At 34.7% G+C, this 17,267-nt stretch overlaps 1 protein-coding gene across 3 annotated transcripts in view; it reads right to left on the minus strand.

Moving 5' to 3' along the window:
* Positions 1-11,539: 11,539 nt before the first annotated feature.
* Positions 11,540-17,267, minus strand: part of AGL (amylo-alpha-1,6-glucosidase and 4-alpha-glucanotransferase) — a 101,694-nt gene continuing 95,966 nt past the window's right edge. For all 3 annotated transcript variants that reach the window (XM_082451877.1, XM_082451875.1, XM_082451876.1), the window contains exon 34: positions 11,540-14,019. In XM_082451877.1, the coding sequence (XP_082308003.1) occupies positions 13,902-14,019 (118 nt within the window). In that variant the 3' untranslated portion in view covers positions 11,540-13,901. The remainder of the gene's footprint in view (positions 14,020-17,267) is intronic.

Consider the following 17,267-nt stretch of genomic DNA (forward strand, 5'->3'; position numbering starts at 1 on the left):
TTCAGCCTTATCTATTGTTGAGATAATATATATTTAATTTGGGGTTTCGGCCTTAGTCCCTTTTCTTTTTTTTCTAGCTTTATTCAGATATAATTGACATATTTATCTAAGGTGAACAACATGATGATTTGCTATACATACATATTGACAAATGATTACCACAATATAGGATTTCTTTTCCATAAAGTTCCATGAATGAACTTACTGATAAAGAGACTGATGACAATTGGAAAAATTACCAGGACATCATGAATGAAAATGTGAAGAATTCATAATTTCAGAGCAGACTTTGATAATTGGTACTGTCTCTTACTGAATGATTTATTTAAAAAAGTCATCTCAGGAGACTGGAATTAACAGATACACACTATATATAAAATAGATAACTAACAAAGCCCTACTGTATAGCACAGGAAACTCTACTCAATATTCTGTAATAACCTATATGGGAAAAGAATCTGAAAAAGAATATATATATAACTGATTCACTTTGCTGTACACCTGAAGCTAACACAACACTGCAAATCAGCTATATTCCAATAAAAATAAATAAATAAATAAATAAATAAATAAATAAATAAATAAATAAATAATTCTGTTCACACCCCCCCCCCCCCCAACTCCCCACCAAAGAGCCATCTCATTTCTTTTAGAATTGGTCAATTCTTCTCAAAGGGAAATATCACCTATCCCATTAGATTACGAAGTTTGGGGATATTTGGAAAGGCTTATGTAAAGGGTAACAAGGTAGAGCAGATATAATTATGTTCAATATCAATCCAAAAAGGAAGGCAAAGTTTCACTTATGAGAAGGGAAAAAAAGCCCCTGTCTTAGTATAATTTATATTAGGGTTAAACTTACTATCAAGTTAGATTCATTATGAAATTTAAAGCGAACATACATGCCCTGATTTCAGCTGGCAAAGTCCTGAGTTAGCTAAAAGTGTTGGTTCCCCCAACGGGAGAGAACTGTTCAACCGCATCTGTCAAAGCAGTGGGGGTGACTCAGAGACATAAGGTGAGCACACACTGTCCTCTGCTGGCACTTGCTCAAGCTTGCTCAGCTCCAAGCGGAGCTCAGCACTCAGCAAAGCAGGCGCTTGATGGGGTGCACTCCTGATTGTCTACCACATTCCCATATCCTCAGTGAGCTTGCAGAATGGCTCTTGGAGGGAGTTTTAAAAATTAATCATAGGGACTTCCCTGGTGGCGCAGTGGTTAAGAATCCGCCTGCCAATGCAGGGGACACTGGTTAGAGCCCTGGTCCGGGGAGGTCCCACATGCCGCGGAGCAACTAAGCCCGTGAGCCACAACTGCTGAGCCTGCGCTCTAGAGCCCACGAGCCACAGCTACCGAGCCCACGTGCCACAACTACTGAAGCCCGTGTGCCTAGAGTCCGTGCTCTGCAACAAAAGAAGCCACCGCAATGAGAAAGCCCGCGGGCAGCACTGAAGACCCAACGCAGCCAAACATTAAAAAAAAAAAAAAAAAAATCATAAGTTTAAGAATTAAAAAAAAAGCTTAATTTTACCTAAGTTTTCAAAGATGACTTTTTGTCACATTCTAGAAATAATGATTAGAAGTTTTTTAATTGGAAAATTCTCTTTAGAATACAAGAAAAGGGACTTCCCTGTTGGCAGAGTGGTTAGGAATCCGCCTGCCAATGCAGGGGACGAGGGTTCGATCCTTGGTCCGGGAAGATCCTACATGTCGCAGAGCAACTAAGCCTGAGCGCCACAACTCCTGAGCCTGCGCTCTAGAGCCCGCAAGCTACTACTACTGAAGCCCGCGTGCCTAGAGCCCGTGCTCCGCAACGAGAGAAGCCACCGTAATGGGAAGCCCACGCACCACAAGGAAGAGTAGCCCCCGCTTGCCGCAACTAGGAAAAGCCTGTGCACAGCAACAAAGACCCAAAGCAGCCAAAAATTAATAAATACAAACATAAATTTAAAAAAAATACAAGAAGAATTACCATGTTCCCCAGAAGTCAAATACTTTAAATAAATGTTGATATCATTTTGATGTGAATTCTAATTTCTTGAATTCCCCGACCTCACCACTATAGGGTCAATTTTATATCTTGGTCCAAATGACTGGAGAGCCCCGTGTTGTCACAAAATGGCAATGGCAGCACTTACATCAGGGATGTCCCCCAAGAGGCACCCAGCTCTTGTCTTACACCGTGGAGACACAGGAAGAAGAGTGCTGAGCTGGGTATCAGGATACTTACATCTAAAAATCTGTGTAACACTTAGGCTCTAATTTTTTTTAGAAGTGTGTAAAATGATGTGTGTGAGAGACAGAGAGAGAAAAGAGAGAGAAAACAGATTATAGATTAAAAGATTTGGGATATGCTAGAAGCCTATAAAATAATCAAGCTCATTATATAAATATAATTAGGATAAACACAGGTTTACTGATCAAACTGAGTAATAATTCTGAAAGGATACATTTTGCTAAATAAAAAAAAAAATGGACTACTTCACCAGCAGATAGTGAACCTTTAAAACCTGAAGTAGTAAATCACAAAATATAATTTAATTACTATTGAAATAATACAAGGGCTCTGTAACACGTTTTAATGGTAGGGCTGGGGGACATTTTATTGAACTTTAACCTACAGACAGAATACTGCACAAATCGTAATTGTGCAGCTCAAGGATTTTCTACAAACTGACCTTATACGTATAAGCAGCAGCTGATCAGGACACAGAACATTGTCAATGCCCAGAAGCCTTTCTCATGCCCTTTTCTAAGCACTGCACCCCCTACACAAGGAAAACCACCATCCTGACTTCCAACAGCATGATTAGGTTTGTTCATTTGCATATTTTATGTAAATGAAGTCATCTAATATGTACTCTACTGCATCTGACTCAACACTATTTGTGAGATTTATCTTCCTAGTTGCTCTAGCTGTAGTTCATTCTTCTCACTGCTGTATACTCCACTGTGCAAACGCACCAGAATTTATCTATTTTCTGTTGATGAGCATTTGGGAAGTCTCAAGTTTGGTCTATCATAAACTGTGTTTCTTTGAACATTCTTGTGTATGTCTTCTGTTGAACATATGAACACGTTTCTCTTAGGTGTATACTCAAAATGGAACTGTTGGTATGTTTAAGCTCATTAGGCAATGTCAAATAGTTTCCCAAAGCAGCTGTGCCAGTTCGCACCCCTATAAGCAGTGTACGAGAGTTCCAGCCACTCCATATCCATGCCAGTACTTGGTATTTTCTTTTTTTGTTTTATTAGCCATTCTGGTGGGTGTAGCTGATTTGTATTTATTCTAGTTTGCTTTTCAAGGCCTTATCCTGTATCTAATCTTATCATAATTTATCCCAGCACAAACTATGTTGCCCACATTCCTCAGATGTACCACACTCACTCTCACCTCCATCCCTCTACTTGTTATAGAAAACTGTTTAGGCCTGTCCAAGCCCCACTATTTTCCAAATCCTAATTTTTAGTGCACCTCTTCAATAAAGAACTCCTACAAGTTCAACGTAAGCTAGAAAGCTTACCTGTTTCGTACGTATATCAGATTGCGAGTTGTAGGTCCTGGGAGATAGAATAACATATTTATTTAGCTGTGATGTCATATTTCAGTTCAGTTGTGGATGTTTCTTAGCCACTGTACTACTCTTTTGTCAGTCCTGACAAAACGAAATTTAGTCATTAATTTATTGAGCATATGCTGTATGTGAGGCTAGAATATTCAAGCGTGAACAAGACTCATGGAAATTTCTTCTTGTAGGGGAAACCTCAAAACCCCCATAATAATTCTCAAAAGGTTTCATGAAATAAAGGTAATACACTAGAACCAAAAAATTAAAAATATTCAATATGTTAAGGTGCCATATTTTGGGGTAGTATGTCCTGAACCCCAGCACAATGTTCTAGGCGCTGAGCTCCATTCTTCATGCTGTTTTCAGGTTAGAAATGTCTATCTAGCAGGGGAACTATTTTAATTAAATAATGACTAATGTAGAATTGTAACTATTTAAATGCTGCAAATAAATTTCACAGAGTCCGATGAGAGAGTATAATAAGGAAATCTGGTCTATAGGACCAGGAAAGGCCCATTTAATAATGAAAAAGATGTAGAATACAGAATAATTTTTAAAAAGTTAAAGTAAATACATGCTATATTGAATGAGGCTATGAGTTTTCTAAGCAGGGTTTGAATTTGTAATTAGTATATAAAATGAATTAGTGATTTTCTTAAGCATCTTTCTTTTTATAAATATCACAGAACTTAGGTTTTGCTCATTTATAGTGGTTAAAATTTTCAAATGACTGGTTATAATATTCCAACAATTGGCAGTGACTTGGAAGTTTTCAATTTTTACCGAAATAGATGACATGGTCTTTGACAACTGCATGATAAATATTGGTGAGAGAAAATGTTTTACCTGTTTGTTGGGTTTTCATCAGGAACTGAAACATAGAACCATGTAGAACAGCCCATCTCAACCTGCTTCACTTAAGAAACCCAAATATCACTTACCCACTTTCCTTCTCTCTCAGTTGTTGAAGCTCATCATTACTTTCCTTCTTAAAAGACTTTGTGTACAAGAGAATATCTCTTGTATTACTTCCCAGACAACTATCATTAGGAGTAACCATTTACTGGAAGATGAATCAATACTAGCACAAGAGGTATACTAATTGTTAAAAGAAAGGGTAGAAAATTCAGCTAATTAAACCATTTGGTAAGCAAAGTCAGAAATGCTAAGAACTTATTTTTGTAATTTCTAAGCATAAATAACTCTGTGCACTACATTTACAAATAATTTTTTGTTCATTTTTTCCCTTTAACTGCATATTTTACTCTAGATAGAATGAGATTTAATGTAATATTCCGAAGAAGTATATATATGTCGCTGAAAATTACTAAAGAAAGATAATTACACAATCCTCAGGTCCTACTTTTAACTAAACAAAGATTCAGATATCTTTTAACTTTTAAACATCACATAATTAAATAGGACTAATCCAGCTCAAGATTCAACTTCGGAATTTAAGTTTGAATTTCCTGACTCTATTGATTACCTTTGAACTATTTGGTTATTGCCTTCAGGATTTTTAATTTCCCATTTGTAATCAAATTGTTCTGTAATCACATCTGGCTCTTGACTGACTTTTCCCTTTTTTGAAGGTTCTTCTGAGAAGAGCAGTCATCTCTCTCCCTCTCCCCACCATATAATAATTTTTTTTATTGTTGAGAATTTTAAATTGAGATATAATTGACATATAACATTATAATCGTTTCAGATGTACAACATAATGATTAGATATTTGTATATATTGTGAAATGACCACCACAACAAGACTAGGTAACATCCATCACTATAGTAAACAAAATTTTTTTTCTTGTGATGAGAACTTTTAAGATCTATTCTTTTAGCAACTTTCAGGTATGTAGTACAGTATTCCTAACTATAGTTGCCATGCTATACATTATATGCCCATGACTTTATTTTATAACCAGAAATTTGTACCTTTTGACCGCTTTCACCCATTTTACTCACCCACACCCTCTTCTTACCGTGGGAATTATCACAACCCGAAGAGGAGATGTGGAGTGAAATAAACTACCAAGGGTAAAACATCTATTCCAGGTATCTTTACTGGTATAGCCTGACTTTATTTAATGATAATGAAGATTGTATTATATATAGTACCATGGGATAATTTTCCTGTATCTATGGTATGAAAGTTTAGAGAAAACTGTTAAACCCACAATTGTAACAAGCCTTGAAATATGTATAGTTGGAACACCAAAAATCTTTTTGGTTCAACAACTTAGGATCAGAATACACAGGCTTTAATGATTTAAATAAATAGTTGAGATATTTACCTGACATAACTGTGACTACTTAAGCTGTTTTAGAATGTTTTTGGCTGAAGGTTTTTTTTTTCCTATAGTAACAATGGGAATATTAAAAGATTATTAGAAAATGAAATTGCTTCACACAAATAACATTTCTAGTATAAAATCTGAGAATTACAGTATTGATGGAACTTAGTCAAAATCACGGAGAGTTCTTGCAAAAGCAAAGATATTGAACCAAATAATCTGGTTGCTTTGTCACTGGAACAATTATTTTCAAAGTTTAGTCCAAGGAGTTTTAGATTTTGTAGGTATTGAACTCAAAGCTGTGCAGTTTTTTATCTGCGAATACTGCTATGAGGCCATGCAATGCTTATAGTTCCTATGGTAAGAATAAGGTACTTTCAAGGAATAAAATAAAATAGGAGAGGGGAAAAAAGGGAAAGAAAGAAAGAGGAAAAGGGAGTAAGGGAAACAAACAAAAAAAAGGATGGTGAAATAAAAGGAGAGTAGGGTTTTAAAAAAACTGTTCAGCTATTCCTAAATAGGACAACATTTTTATTTCTAAAATATATATATATGACCATTTCAACAGGATTACAAAAGACAGAAAAGAGTCAAATACAAAAATAAAGCTGGAAGAAAAAAAAAAGAAGAGGGAAAAACTTGTTATCCAAGTTTTAAAACAGTAGGTTATACAAAATATACATATTTAAAAATATTTATTTATTTGGCTGTGTCGGGTCTTAGTTGTGGCATGTGGGATCTTTGTTGCTGCGTGCAGGATCTTTAGTTGCGGCATGTGGGATCTAGTTCCCTGACCAGGAACCGAACCCGGGCCCCCTGCATTGGGAGTGCAGAGTCTTAGCCACTGGACCACCAGGGAAGTCCCCATACAAAATATTCTTGAACTACCTGACTGGATAGGAAAGGAATTATGACAACCATCTGGTAAATGCATTTTCGAGTTAAATTTCAATAAAATGTAGCACCTAAGAACAATTTTTGTAATTTCAAAGATGATGTTAAATTGGGGAGCATTCTCTAATACAGCGGTCTCCAACCTTTTTGGCACCAGGGACTGGTTTTGTGGAAGACAATTTTTCCACGGACGGGGTTGTGGGGGGTGGTTTTGGGATGATTCAAGCGCATTACATTTATTGTGCACTTTATTTCTATTACTATTACATTGTAATATATAATGAAATAATTATACAACTCACCATAGTGCAGAATCAGTGGGAGCCTTGAGCTTGTTCTGTTCTTGTTCACTTGCCACTTACTGATAGGGTTTTGATATGAGTCTGCAAGCAATTGATTTATTATGGTCTCTGTGCAGTCAAACGTCTCTGCTAATGATAATCTGTATTTGCTGCCGCTCCCCAGTGCTAGCGTCACCACCTCAGCTCCACCTCAGATCATCAGGCATTAGATTCTCACAAGGAGCACGCAACCTAGATCCCTTGCATGTGCAGTTTACAGTAGGGTTTGTGCTCCTATGAGAATCTAATGCCGCAGCTGATCTGACAGGAGGCAGAGCTCAGGCGGTAATGCGAGTGATGGGGAGCGGCTATAAATACAGATGAATCTTCACTTGCTCACCTGCTGCTCACCTCCTGCTGTGCGGTCTGGTTCCTAACAGGCCATGGACTGGTACTGGTCCGTGGCCTGCAGGTTGGGGACCCCTGCTCTAACACACAGCATGTGGCCTTTCCACCATCCTGCTTACTTCTGTAAAGAGAGTAGCTTGACTAATTGTCTTGAGTTTGATGCTGTGGCTCTCACAGGCCTGTCGGATGGTTTGATGAATTTGGAAGGTGTTTGACTGCCAGTGTTCAGTGTAAAGCTTGCTCCATTCCCAAGGACCTATGAAGCAAATCTTGCTGCAAATCTCATCAGAAAAATACTGCTGTGCAGGCTGTTTTAGTTATTTTACAGTCTTATCTTCCTAGAGCGGAATTCCTGGAATACACTGCTATTATCTTTGCTTGGTCTCAGTATTGTTTAAATTGGGGACAGGAAATTTGTTTCAGTTTTCAATTCTGTGTTGGGTTCATGGTTATTCATTTAATTAATCTTCTTTAAAGGTGCACATATGTTATATATTTTTTTATATGGACAACATATTTCAAAATAATTTTTCTCTAGGAAAGCACTTGTACCTGAACGTTCCTTAAGACGTTTCTAGGCTGAAAACTGATAAGCCATATCTTTAACAAGCCCAACAAACCATTACCCCTTTAATTATAAATGGTTTGCTCTTCCTTAGGTTGGGCATAAGGTAAAGTAGCCTCTGTGTTGAGTGCAGTTTTCCAACCAATGTCGGGCACCATGGTAAAAAGGTTCCAAGAGTGATGAGATAGTTTTCTTTAGCCCTACAGGCCAAACATCTCTGACTAGTTGTCAGCAGCCAGAAGCATCCTCCTTTCGTTTACCAAAATGCTGTTTAAATAGCTTTTTCTACATATTCCACAATATATAAATGATTGGGTATCACTGGTTTAGGGAACTGTGTTTTGTGGAAAATGGCATCTCTTAAACACTAGAATCACATGACATCTTTTAATCACTAGAATCCATTGACCCAATGGAACAATCACATCATGAGAAACACACAGAAATGACGATCCCCTTCATTCAAAGTAACGTATTTGTTTACTTTCGAGTAAGCAGAGCTGAATTCCAGTAAGTTAAGTGAAGCTCTAATAGAAAGCTACTCTAGGTCTTAGAGTTAGTGCTTTAAAGTTGCTTTAAATAAAAAAGCTTATGTTTTCTAAAGACATTCAGAAACAAGGGAATTCTAAGTCTATTAAACAATTGCATTCTAGGTAATTATTCCAAACCATTTCATTTATTTTTCTGCTGAAATACACTTTTTCCCCTTTAACAAGTGATGAGAACCACCCAAACCGAAAACAACAAATATTTGTACAAAATTCCATCTTGCCTTATTAGTAGAGACTTCAATAATAGCTATTTTGCTTCTTTAAACTTTAATGTAAGTGTAAAATTATGAATTAAAAAATGTAAATATAAAATTATAAATTATAAAATTTGTTCTTATTTTAACCAAGCCATAAAATTTACAACCAATTTGAAAGATGTAAACCTTGAATTCTTTTTTCCTCAAGGTAAGGCTTTGGGAAGTCAAGAAGACAAAGAATTTGGAGAGACCACTGATCAAAATAAGTGAATAGGTTATTGTACATCTGTTCACAACATCTAGGAGACAATGAATTCACATTAAGAAAATTATATCTAAGAAATTACAGAATATTTTTTTGTAATTAGATGCTAGCCTCGGTTCCTGATGACCACAGAACCAGCATATCAGCCCTGGATTGCACACTTCTGGACTTCTGTCTCATAGAGACCACTGTCATGGGCTCTGTTATGTGCAGTCAAACTTAATCCTAATGTACTATGGGTTGCCTTCATGAATTCTTACTGCCCTGCAAGGTAGGTATTACCATCATTCTTGTTTTTACAGTTGAAAAAACAAAGACTCAGAGTGGCAAGTAATCAGCATTGGAAAGAGCAAAAAGTTATCGTAACAAAACTGGAATGAGATTGGGGCCGAATTATAGAGTATCTCAAACGTCCTCTGATCAGTGGTGGGATATAAGCAGTGTTCAAGAAAGGTTTTCCTCAGTTCTATGAGGGACGGTGTAAGTTGTGATCAATTAAGCAATCGTTATGTTTGTTTAAGGACAAGAGAAGAATGCAAATACAAAGTGGGGAATAGATGAGAGCCCAGGCAGGTAAAAGTGAAGCCTGTGATTCATTGAGTTGATGTGGGAGTCAAGATGAATCATCTTTGGAGCACTTCCTTATGTTATGATTATAAGAAAAGATGTTTAGCGCTCAGTTTTGTGCTTTCAAAATATATCAGTTACAATAAATATATTAACATTGAGTGTTTGCCTAATTAAGTGCCATATTTGTTAGTAAACTTCTATAGATATAACTTGCTTCCTTTGACCAAAATTCTCATGGACCAATACGTTCCCTACTGCCTTTGAATTTTCTCTGTCGCACTCTGATAAGACACTTATATTTGCAAATTTATCCAAGTTGTGTAACCTAACTCATGCATTTTGAGTCTGAATATTGAGCCAGTAATATACCAGTTATCCTATCAAGGCAGATTGCTGCAGATACATTTTGACCAGGGAGTCAAATGTATTATCTGACCAGGATAATAAGGGAGTATATCTAGACCCAAGCAGAACAGCATCTAAGGATTTCCATAATCATGGAAGTGTCAACTAATAATAGCCACAGCTCGACCTGTGGATGGATGGTGGCAAGAAGCATGAAGGTGAGCACAGAAGACTTCGGTCTTGAGGATCTTTGAAAAAGGATTTGTGGTAGGAAGATCAGGGGTTGAGTTTTGGTCCAGTAATTTATCAGTTGTGTGACTTAGGGCAAGATGCTTTAGTAATGTTCTCATACATAAAATGGGTATAATACTTCCAATATAAAATTGCTTATTATATGGTAGAGGCTCATAAATGTTTGTTAAATCTGAGTTTTTTATTCTAACTGGCAAAACAAACATTAGGAAGAATTTCAGCAAAATAAAAAAATAAAAATTGAATGAATGCAGACACTCTATGTTCTTAGAAGATTAAATACTGTAAATGTCAATTCCTATCAAATTACCTTACAGTGTAAGTATAAGTTTAGTAAAAATGGTAAGAGAATACTTTGTGGACATGGAAAAGTACTTGAGAAGAACAAATAGGTAGGTATATAAAACAAGATTCTAAAAAAGGAGTAGGGGATTAGTGAGAGAAAGACGGTGAGGAAAAGCTCTAACAAATATTAAAACAAAAATTATAATAGTTAAATGAGTGAACAGGCACAGATAACTTCAATGGTATATCCCAGAAGTACACCCTATTATTACATAAAACTTCAATAATTTAAAAAAGGAATCACTACAAATCAAATTCAATTCATGAGTTTGGATATAACAATTTTGAAAAAAAAGCTAAGTAATGTCTCAACTCATACTGTATGCTGCTGTAAATAGATAAATATAAAACCAGAATATAACACAGAAACAAAAGTTTATTAACTTATTGGATCAATTAAAATTTCAATTAAATTTTGAAGAGATAGAAGAGTTCACAAAGATAAACACTAAAAAATTTGATTAAAGGAAAATGAAAAGCTTTTGTAAGTTAAACAAAAAACCTCCAACCAATACCAGATATATTAAGAAATATATATTAGGAAAAAATTGTGCCAAAATGACAAAGTATCAGTATTACTTAATAATTGAAATCTCATACAAATGGAAAAAAACCCCAAAACTGAGCAACTTACTTGAGTTTATTATTTTGGCACATTGAGGATCTATATAAATAAGTTCGGCAAGTTTGACAAATTCACTCATACTCATGAAAGAAAGGTAAACAAAAAATTCACAGTAGCGTGAAAGATTTCAAGAAATACCTGGGGAGTGTATAGCTGCTAACAGGTCAATTTGTACATCAAAAGTTAACTTTGCTCCTAATTTCAACATACCTAATTAAATAAGTTACCGAACAGCCTAAAATTCTTCTTCCTCTCTTTGTCCCCACACATCCTGCAAAAAGATAAAGCACCCAAAATAAGCAAGCCCTGAATAAATGGTAGTAGTCAGCATCAACAAATTAGTTAACTGGTAAATAATGGAATAAATGCAAAATATAGTCCTTTAGAAAAGATTTTTATTTTCTTGGCACACAGACATAAAAATGACATTTGCCTACTAGAGAGAGCAGTTGAAGACATATCAGAAATGCATTGCAATTCACATAGGTTATAATGCTCATAGATAGGATGACAGGTCTCATGTTTTCTCAATTATCTTTGAAATATATTAAATTATCACAGCATACTGGTTAAACTGGCAAACTTCTCAAGTTAAAAAGTAAGAATGATTTGAATTAATTAAGAACCAAGGCACAGAACCATTCTCAATATGTAATATAATGGCACCTCGTCCAACATCACTCAGGAATGAAGTATTCTATTTAAATGTTTTTTAGTCAACATTTATCCCTCTAAAGTCTAAAACTATTATTTTAACAACCTTTGATGAAGTAATGTGTAACATGCCTCTTAAACTTTAAAATAGGCCATGCAGATTACAACAATGTTCTTTCATTAATATTCCTAGTAAGGAATATGAATCACTTAATTTTCTACTGCAACACCATATCCTAAAAATTTATTGAGGTGGATATTTGCCCTACCATAGATAACCCAATATGGTTATGTATTTAAAATTGTCAACTTGTTATTATTTATTTATTAGAATTAATATATTCATTTACTTACTTATTTATCACATTTAATCATCAGCCAGCCATTGCTTCTTGCTTTTATATTTAACATATTTAATGTTGGTTTTTGGTTACTTTTCTTACCACTTTTAATACAGGAGTTAAATTAGAACAGTAGAACTATGTGAATCTTTGATGACTAATGGTTCTGCCTCTCAAGAAAGGTCATTCTTTTTAACTGCACAGGTTAGAGAAGGTTATACATTGAGCAATAAAGAAGGAAGGGAAACTTGGAAATCAATGTGTTTATAGACAGTGGTCAGATTACTATCACAACGGTCGTTAATTCTGTAGGATTTAATCTGCTTTAGGTTGGGAAACCAGGAACAAAGCTAGTTAAAGCTAAAGGAGGGTCGAGAATGGGTATTTGGTATCTGAAGCATTTTTACATTTTTACTACCCAGAAGTTTTAGCTTACTTGTTTTTCTTCTTTATTTTTACTCCTTCTTCAGATTAAGGTGGTTGGATATGTGACTTCTGGCTGAGATAAGTGTTATTGCACCATTATTTTAACTATAAATACACAATTGAATAATGAAATGGATTTTTGCAACTATTTTCTTTCAACTGAAAGTATAATGATCTAATTTAAGAGCCTTCTGGAGACAAAAACAGACAGTAAAAAAAAAAAAAAAAAATTCATCTAGAAAATAAGTACTATTAAAAAATGTCAAATCATATAAATGTTAAAAGTCTTTTTCCTTTATGACTTTTCCAGATTTAAGGTATCTTAAAATAACATGAAAAACTTTTCAAATGATTATATTGAATTCAAGATAACTACTGAATTCGTATCTCTATTTATATTATGTTAAGATTGTTCTCAATGCTAAACTTGTCAACACACTTTGGTTAATAGGAAACCAGTATAATACACTTTTACACACAAACTAAAAATAGTTATTAAGTTTTAGAAAACTAATATAGTATTTTTTTTCTTTAAAGTTCTCATAAACATGGCCAACAATCTGCATTACGAAAAGGTAAACCATCTCATAGTAGGACACTGGCACTCAAGACTAATTTTATAAAACTGTTTTTAGAAAATAAATTCCTAATGCTTTATGGTTTTTTCATATATCCTATGCATCATTAGCACAAGTAAATTATGTTAAATATACTGTTGAAATTCATTATATTAAAAACATGTTAATGTATCAGTGAAAAAAATAAAAGCACATTATAAACATCTGTGCTCCAGTTATGAACATATATTGCAGGTGGACACTTCTATGATTCAGCATTCATTTAGTATCTATTGAATGCAGTGTGGAAGGTGCTAGAAATACTATAGTAAAAGTATTAATTAACCACAGCCTATTTGGTATATATTGTTACTGAAGAAACTATATACCACCATTTAAAGATACTTTTCCATTTCTTTCATTATTACATTCTCATATTTCATTTTCACTTATGTACAAATAGAAGATTACATGATTTTTTTCTTTTTCAAACTCTGGATTTCAAATTATTGATTTCTAGGCATTTGAAGAATACTTCCTGAATTCAAAAGACAAACATCCTGTTTAAAAAAAAAAAAAAAAAGAAAAAGAAAAAGAAAAACCAATGCTTTACAGTCTTACCTAATCAAGCATCAGTATTATATGAATGAGATTTTAAGAATGACTTTAGCATGTGCATATAAAGCATTTACATTACATTATGACCTTGCATTCAACAATACAATTGATTGCATACTTAATGCAATCATATGCATGAGTCAACTATAAGTCATAGAGTGTTTCAAGAATAGCAGCAATTGACCAGGCTTGTGTTTCACAGCTGAAAGGACAGTATTGGCCATTCTCGTTGGTCAGTTCTGGAAGTCCTTTCCAAGGGGATCTTAAAGAAAGAAAAGCCATTTTATGAGATATAATCAAACACATATCTTGTTGGATTAACAAAACAGGCAATACACCTGGTGATTTTGCCTTCTCTTTTAGAAAACAATCATATGTACTCATTTACTACAAAATAAAACAGAATATCCTAAAGCTTATGTATAAAGAATTTAGATTGAAATTATTCTTTGATATTCAATCTTTTGGATTTAAGACTTTCAATTACAAAGGAATCCCTTTATGTATTAAAAACAGAGGAAACTACCATCCCAAGCAGTATATAAGTATAGATACGAACATCCTCTCAGGCCTAATTTTATTTTTTTTGGAGTAAGTTTATGAGACTCAAATTGTAATTATGTGACTGTATTATGTTTGATCTTGACAAAATTATAAAATGAATATGAAATGATGAAGAAACACTGGATTATGATTAGGAAAAGAATGCCAATGAAAAACAATCTAAATTTCTATACTAATTTCTCATTCTCCTGAATAATAACACAGTTAGTATTTATTGTGTATTTATTATGTTCTAATACTAAGTGCTTTATATACATTATCTCATTTAATGCTCACAGCAACTCTATAAGGTAGGTATCATAACTATTCCTATTTATAGAGGAGGTAAGAGAAGTTTATGAAGGTTAATGACTCATTCCAGATCTCACTATCAAAACACAGCATTATTAGCATATCAAATTTATTCTTCATTTTGATGTAATGTAATCTCTTAAATATGAAATGAAAATTTAAAAAAATACAGAATTCTGTAATATTTCATTTTTTTGGTTCTTTTTTAATTTGTTTCATTATTATGCTTTGTAACTTATATATACTTTTCTGAAGATATGAAATATTTCAAAATAAAAATGAAAAAATGATTCCATTAGGTAAATATGGCAATATTTTGAATAATAATAATAATATCAGCTAGGTACCATATTTCAAAAAACTGTCATAGAGAAATAGAAAACATAGAAAACTTATTCATTTTCAAGTGTTCAAACTACTTCAGAGTAAAATATCAGATTACTGAAGTTGGGTTCCTGAGTATCTATAATGGGCTAAATTGTGTCCCCCTCAAAATTCATATGTTGAGGTCTTAACCCTCAGTACCTCAGAATGTGAACTTATTTGGATATAGGGTTGTTGCAGATGTAACTAGTTAAGGTGGATTAGGGTGGGCCCCTAATCCAATATGATTGGTGTCCTTACAAAATAAGGAAATTTGGACACAAATATGAACACAAGGAGAATGCCATGAGAAGACTGGAATTATGCTGTACAAGCCAAGGAAATACCAGAAGCTAGGAGAGAGGGCTGAAAGAGATTCTTCCTTAGTACCTTCAGAGAGAACATGGTCCTGCAAATGCCTTGATTTCAGATTTCTGGCTTCCAAAACCATAAGACAATACATTTCTGTTGTTTAAGCCACTCAGTTTGTGGTGCTTTATTACAGCAGTCCTAGTAAACTGATATAGCACCAAAATTAAGAAACAAAACAAACTTACAGAACCATTAAATGCTGCTCATAATTGGATATGAACACAAGAACGTGGAAGATACCCATACTGGTATAAAGAAGTCTCCTTTCCCTTGCTTTCTGAAAAATTCATTCCTCAAGTCATTAGGTGGGACCAAGAAGGTCAGTAACTACAGTTGAGGAGGGAAGGAGAGAAGTGTAGCAGGAGTAGCACTGAGTAGAATGTTAGAGTCTAGGGGGTATGAGGAAGGAGTTCACAGCAAGGGTGGGGGTAGTCCAGAGCCCAAGTGGTGCAAGGAGAGCATCCATGCGTAAGAGTGGCCTACATGGGGTTGTCAGGCCCAAGGAAGGTGAAGAGGGCATCTATGTCTTGTGGCACCCCAGCATGGGGTGTCAGAGCTAGAGCAGGGTGAGCTGGGTCCATGTGGTGGCAACAGCAGAGTATGGGGAGTAGGTTACTCACTGTTGGAAAAGGGAATTACAAATATGAAAAGGGAGAAAATTAAACACTAGAATTAAACAGGTGTGAACGCAGGTTTTCAGTATACTGTATAGAGATAACTACAGGGAAATATAAATATACGTGTATGTATATATATTGTATATATTTCCTAGCTCTGTCTACCGGGAAACAGAATAGCATGAACAGAATTTCCCTCCTGCCTGAAACAATCTAAGAATGGGAAAAAGTATATGAAGCAGTAGTTTTTAAGACACTGAATATTAAGCAACAAAGAAGAATGATTCCTAAGAAATAAGAAAAAAATTGAAGTGAGTCCTATGATTACTATGCATTCCTGTCTTGAGAGAGTTTCTAGGACTTGACAAAGGGAGGGGAACCCAGGTGGAGCCTGGCAGACTTTGAGCTGAAGAGATGGAATTGAGAGTCCAGAAAGACCAAGACAGCTAGAATTTTCAGGTCAGAGTACTAGAGACGAGATAATTGCACAAACAGAGAACTCTGGAGACATGTAAAGGGTCCCACTCAAGTATTCACAGCATAACCATCAGCAAATACACAAGAGAAAACTAACCAAGGATGCGGAAAGAACCACCCAAAAGTATTAGATGAAGTAGTACCTGCCATTCATAGAGGGTCAGGAACAGTGCTTATTCCCACCAGGTAGATTTGAAAACTTTGTAATTTTAGGGAAATGGGATAGAGAACTCAGATGAGTCTTGACTCATTAGTGTAGACTAATTAGTCCTGAACTAAATGCTGTTCTGGTTAGGTCCAAAAAAAGTTAAAATCAAGTCCTGAAAAGATCAGGCTGTTTCCAAATAATTTAACCACATTCCAAACTAAAGTTCAAGAATATTTATGGAATACAGAAAAAAATCCAACATCCAAGAAAGTAAAATTTACATCTAGCATCCAATAAAACATTAACAGGCAAAGAGTAGGATAATATTAACCATAATAAGAGAATATCACGAGTGAAACCAACCCAGAAATCAATTAGCAAACAAAGACATTAAAATAGTTACTGTAACTGTATTCCATATGTTCAAAAAATTAGGCAGACACATGGAAGATATACAAAAGACCCAAATCAAACTTCAAGAGATGAAAACTGTAATGTATGAAATGAAAAATACACTGAATGAAATTAATGGCAAATTAGACATAAGGATGACAGCAGATTTCTTGTCAAAATAATGCAACAACTTTAAAGTACTAGAAGAAAAACTTGTCAACACTGAATCCTATACACAACAAAAACACCTTTCAAAAAATGAAGGCAAAGACTTTTTTGACATAC

The sequence above is a fragment of the Balaenoptera physalus genome (genome assembly GCF_965194825.1).
Source record: "Balaenoptera physalus genome assembly, chromosome: 1".
NCBI classification, from domain to species: domain Eukaryota; kingdom Metazoa; phylum Chordata; class Mammalia; order Artiodactyla; family Balaenopteridae; genus Balaenoptera; species Balaenoptera physalus.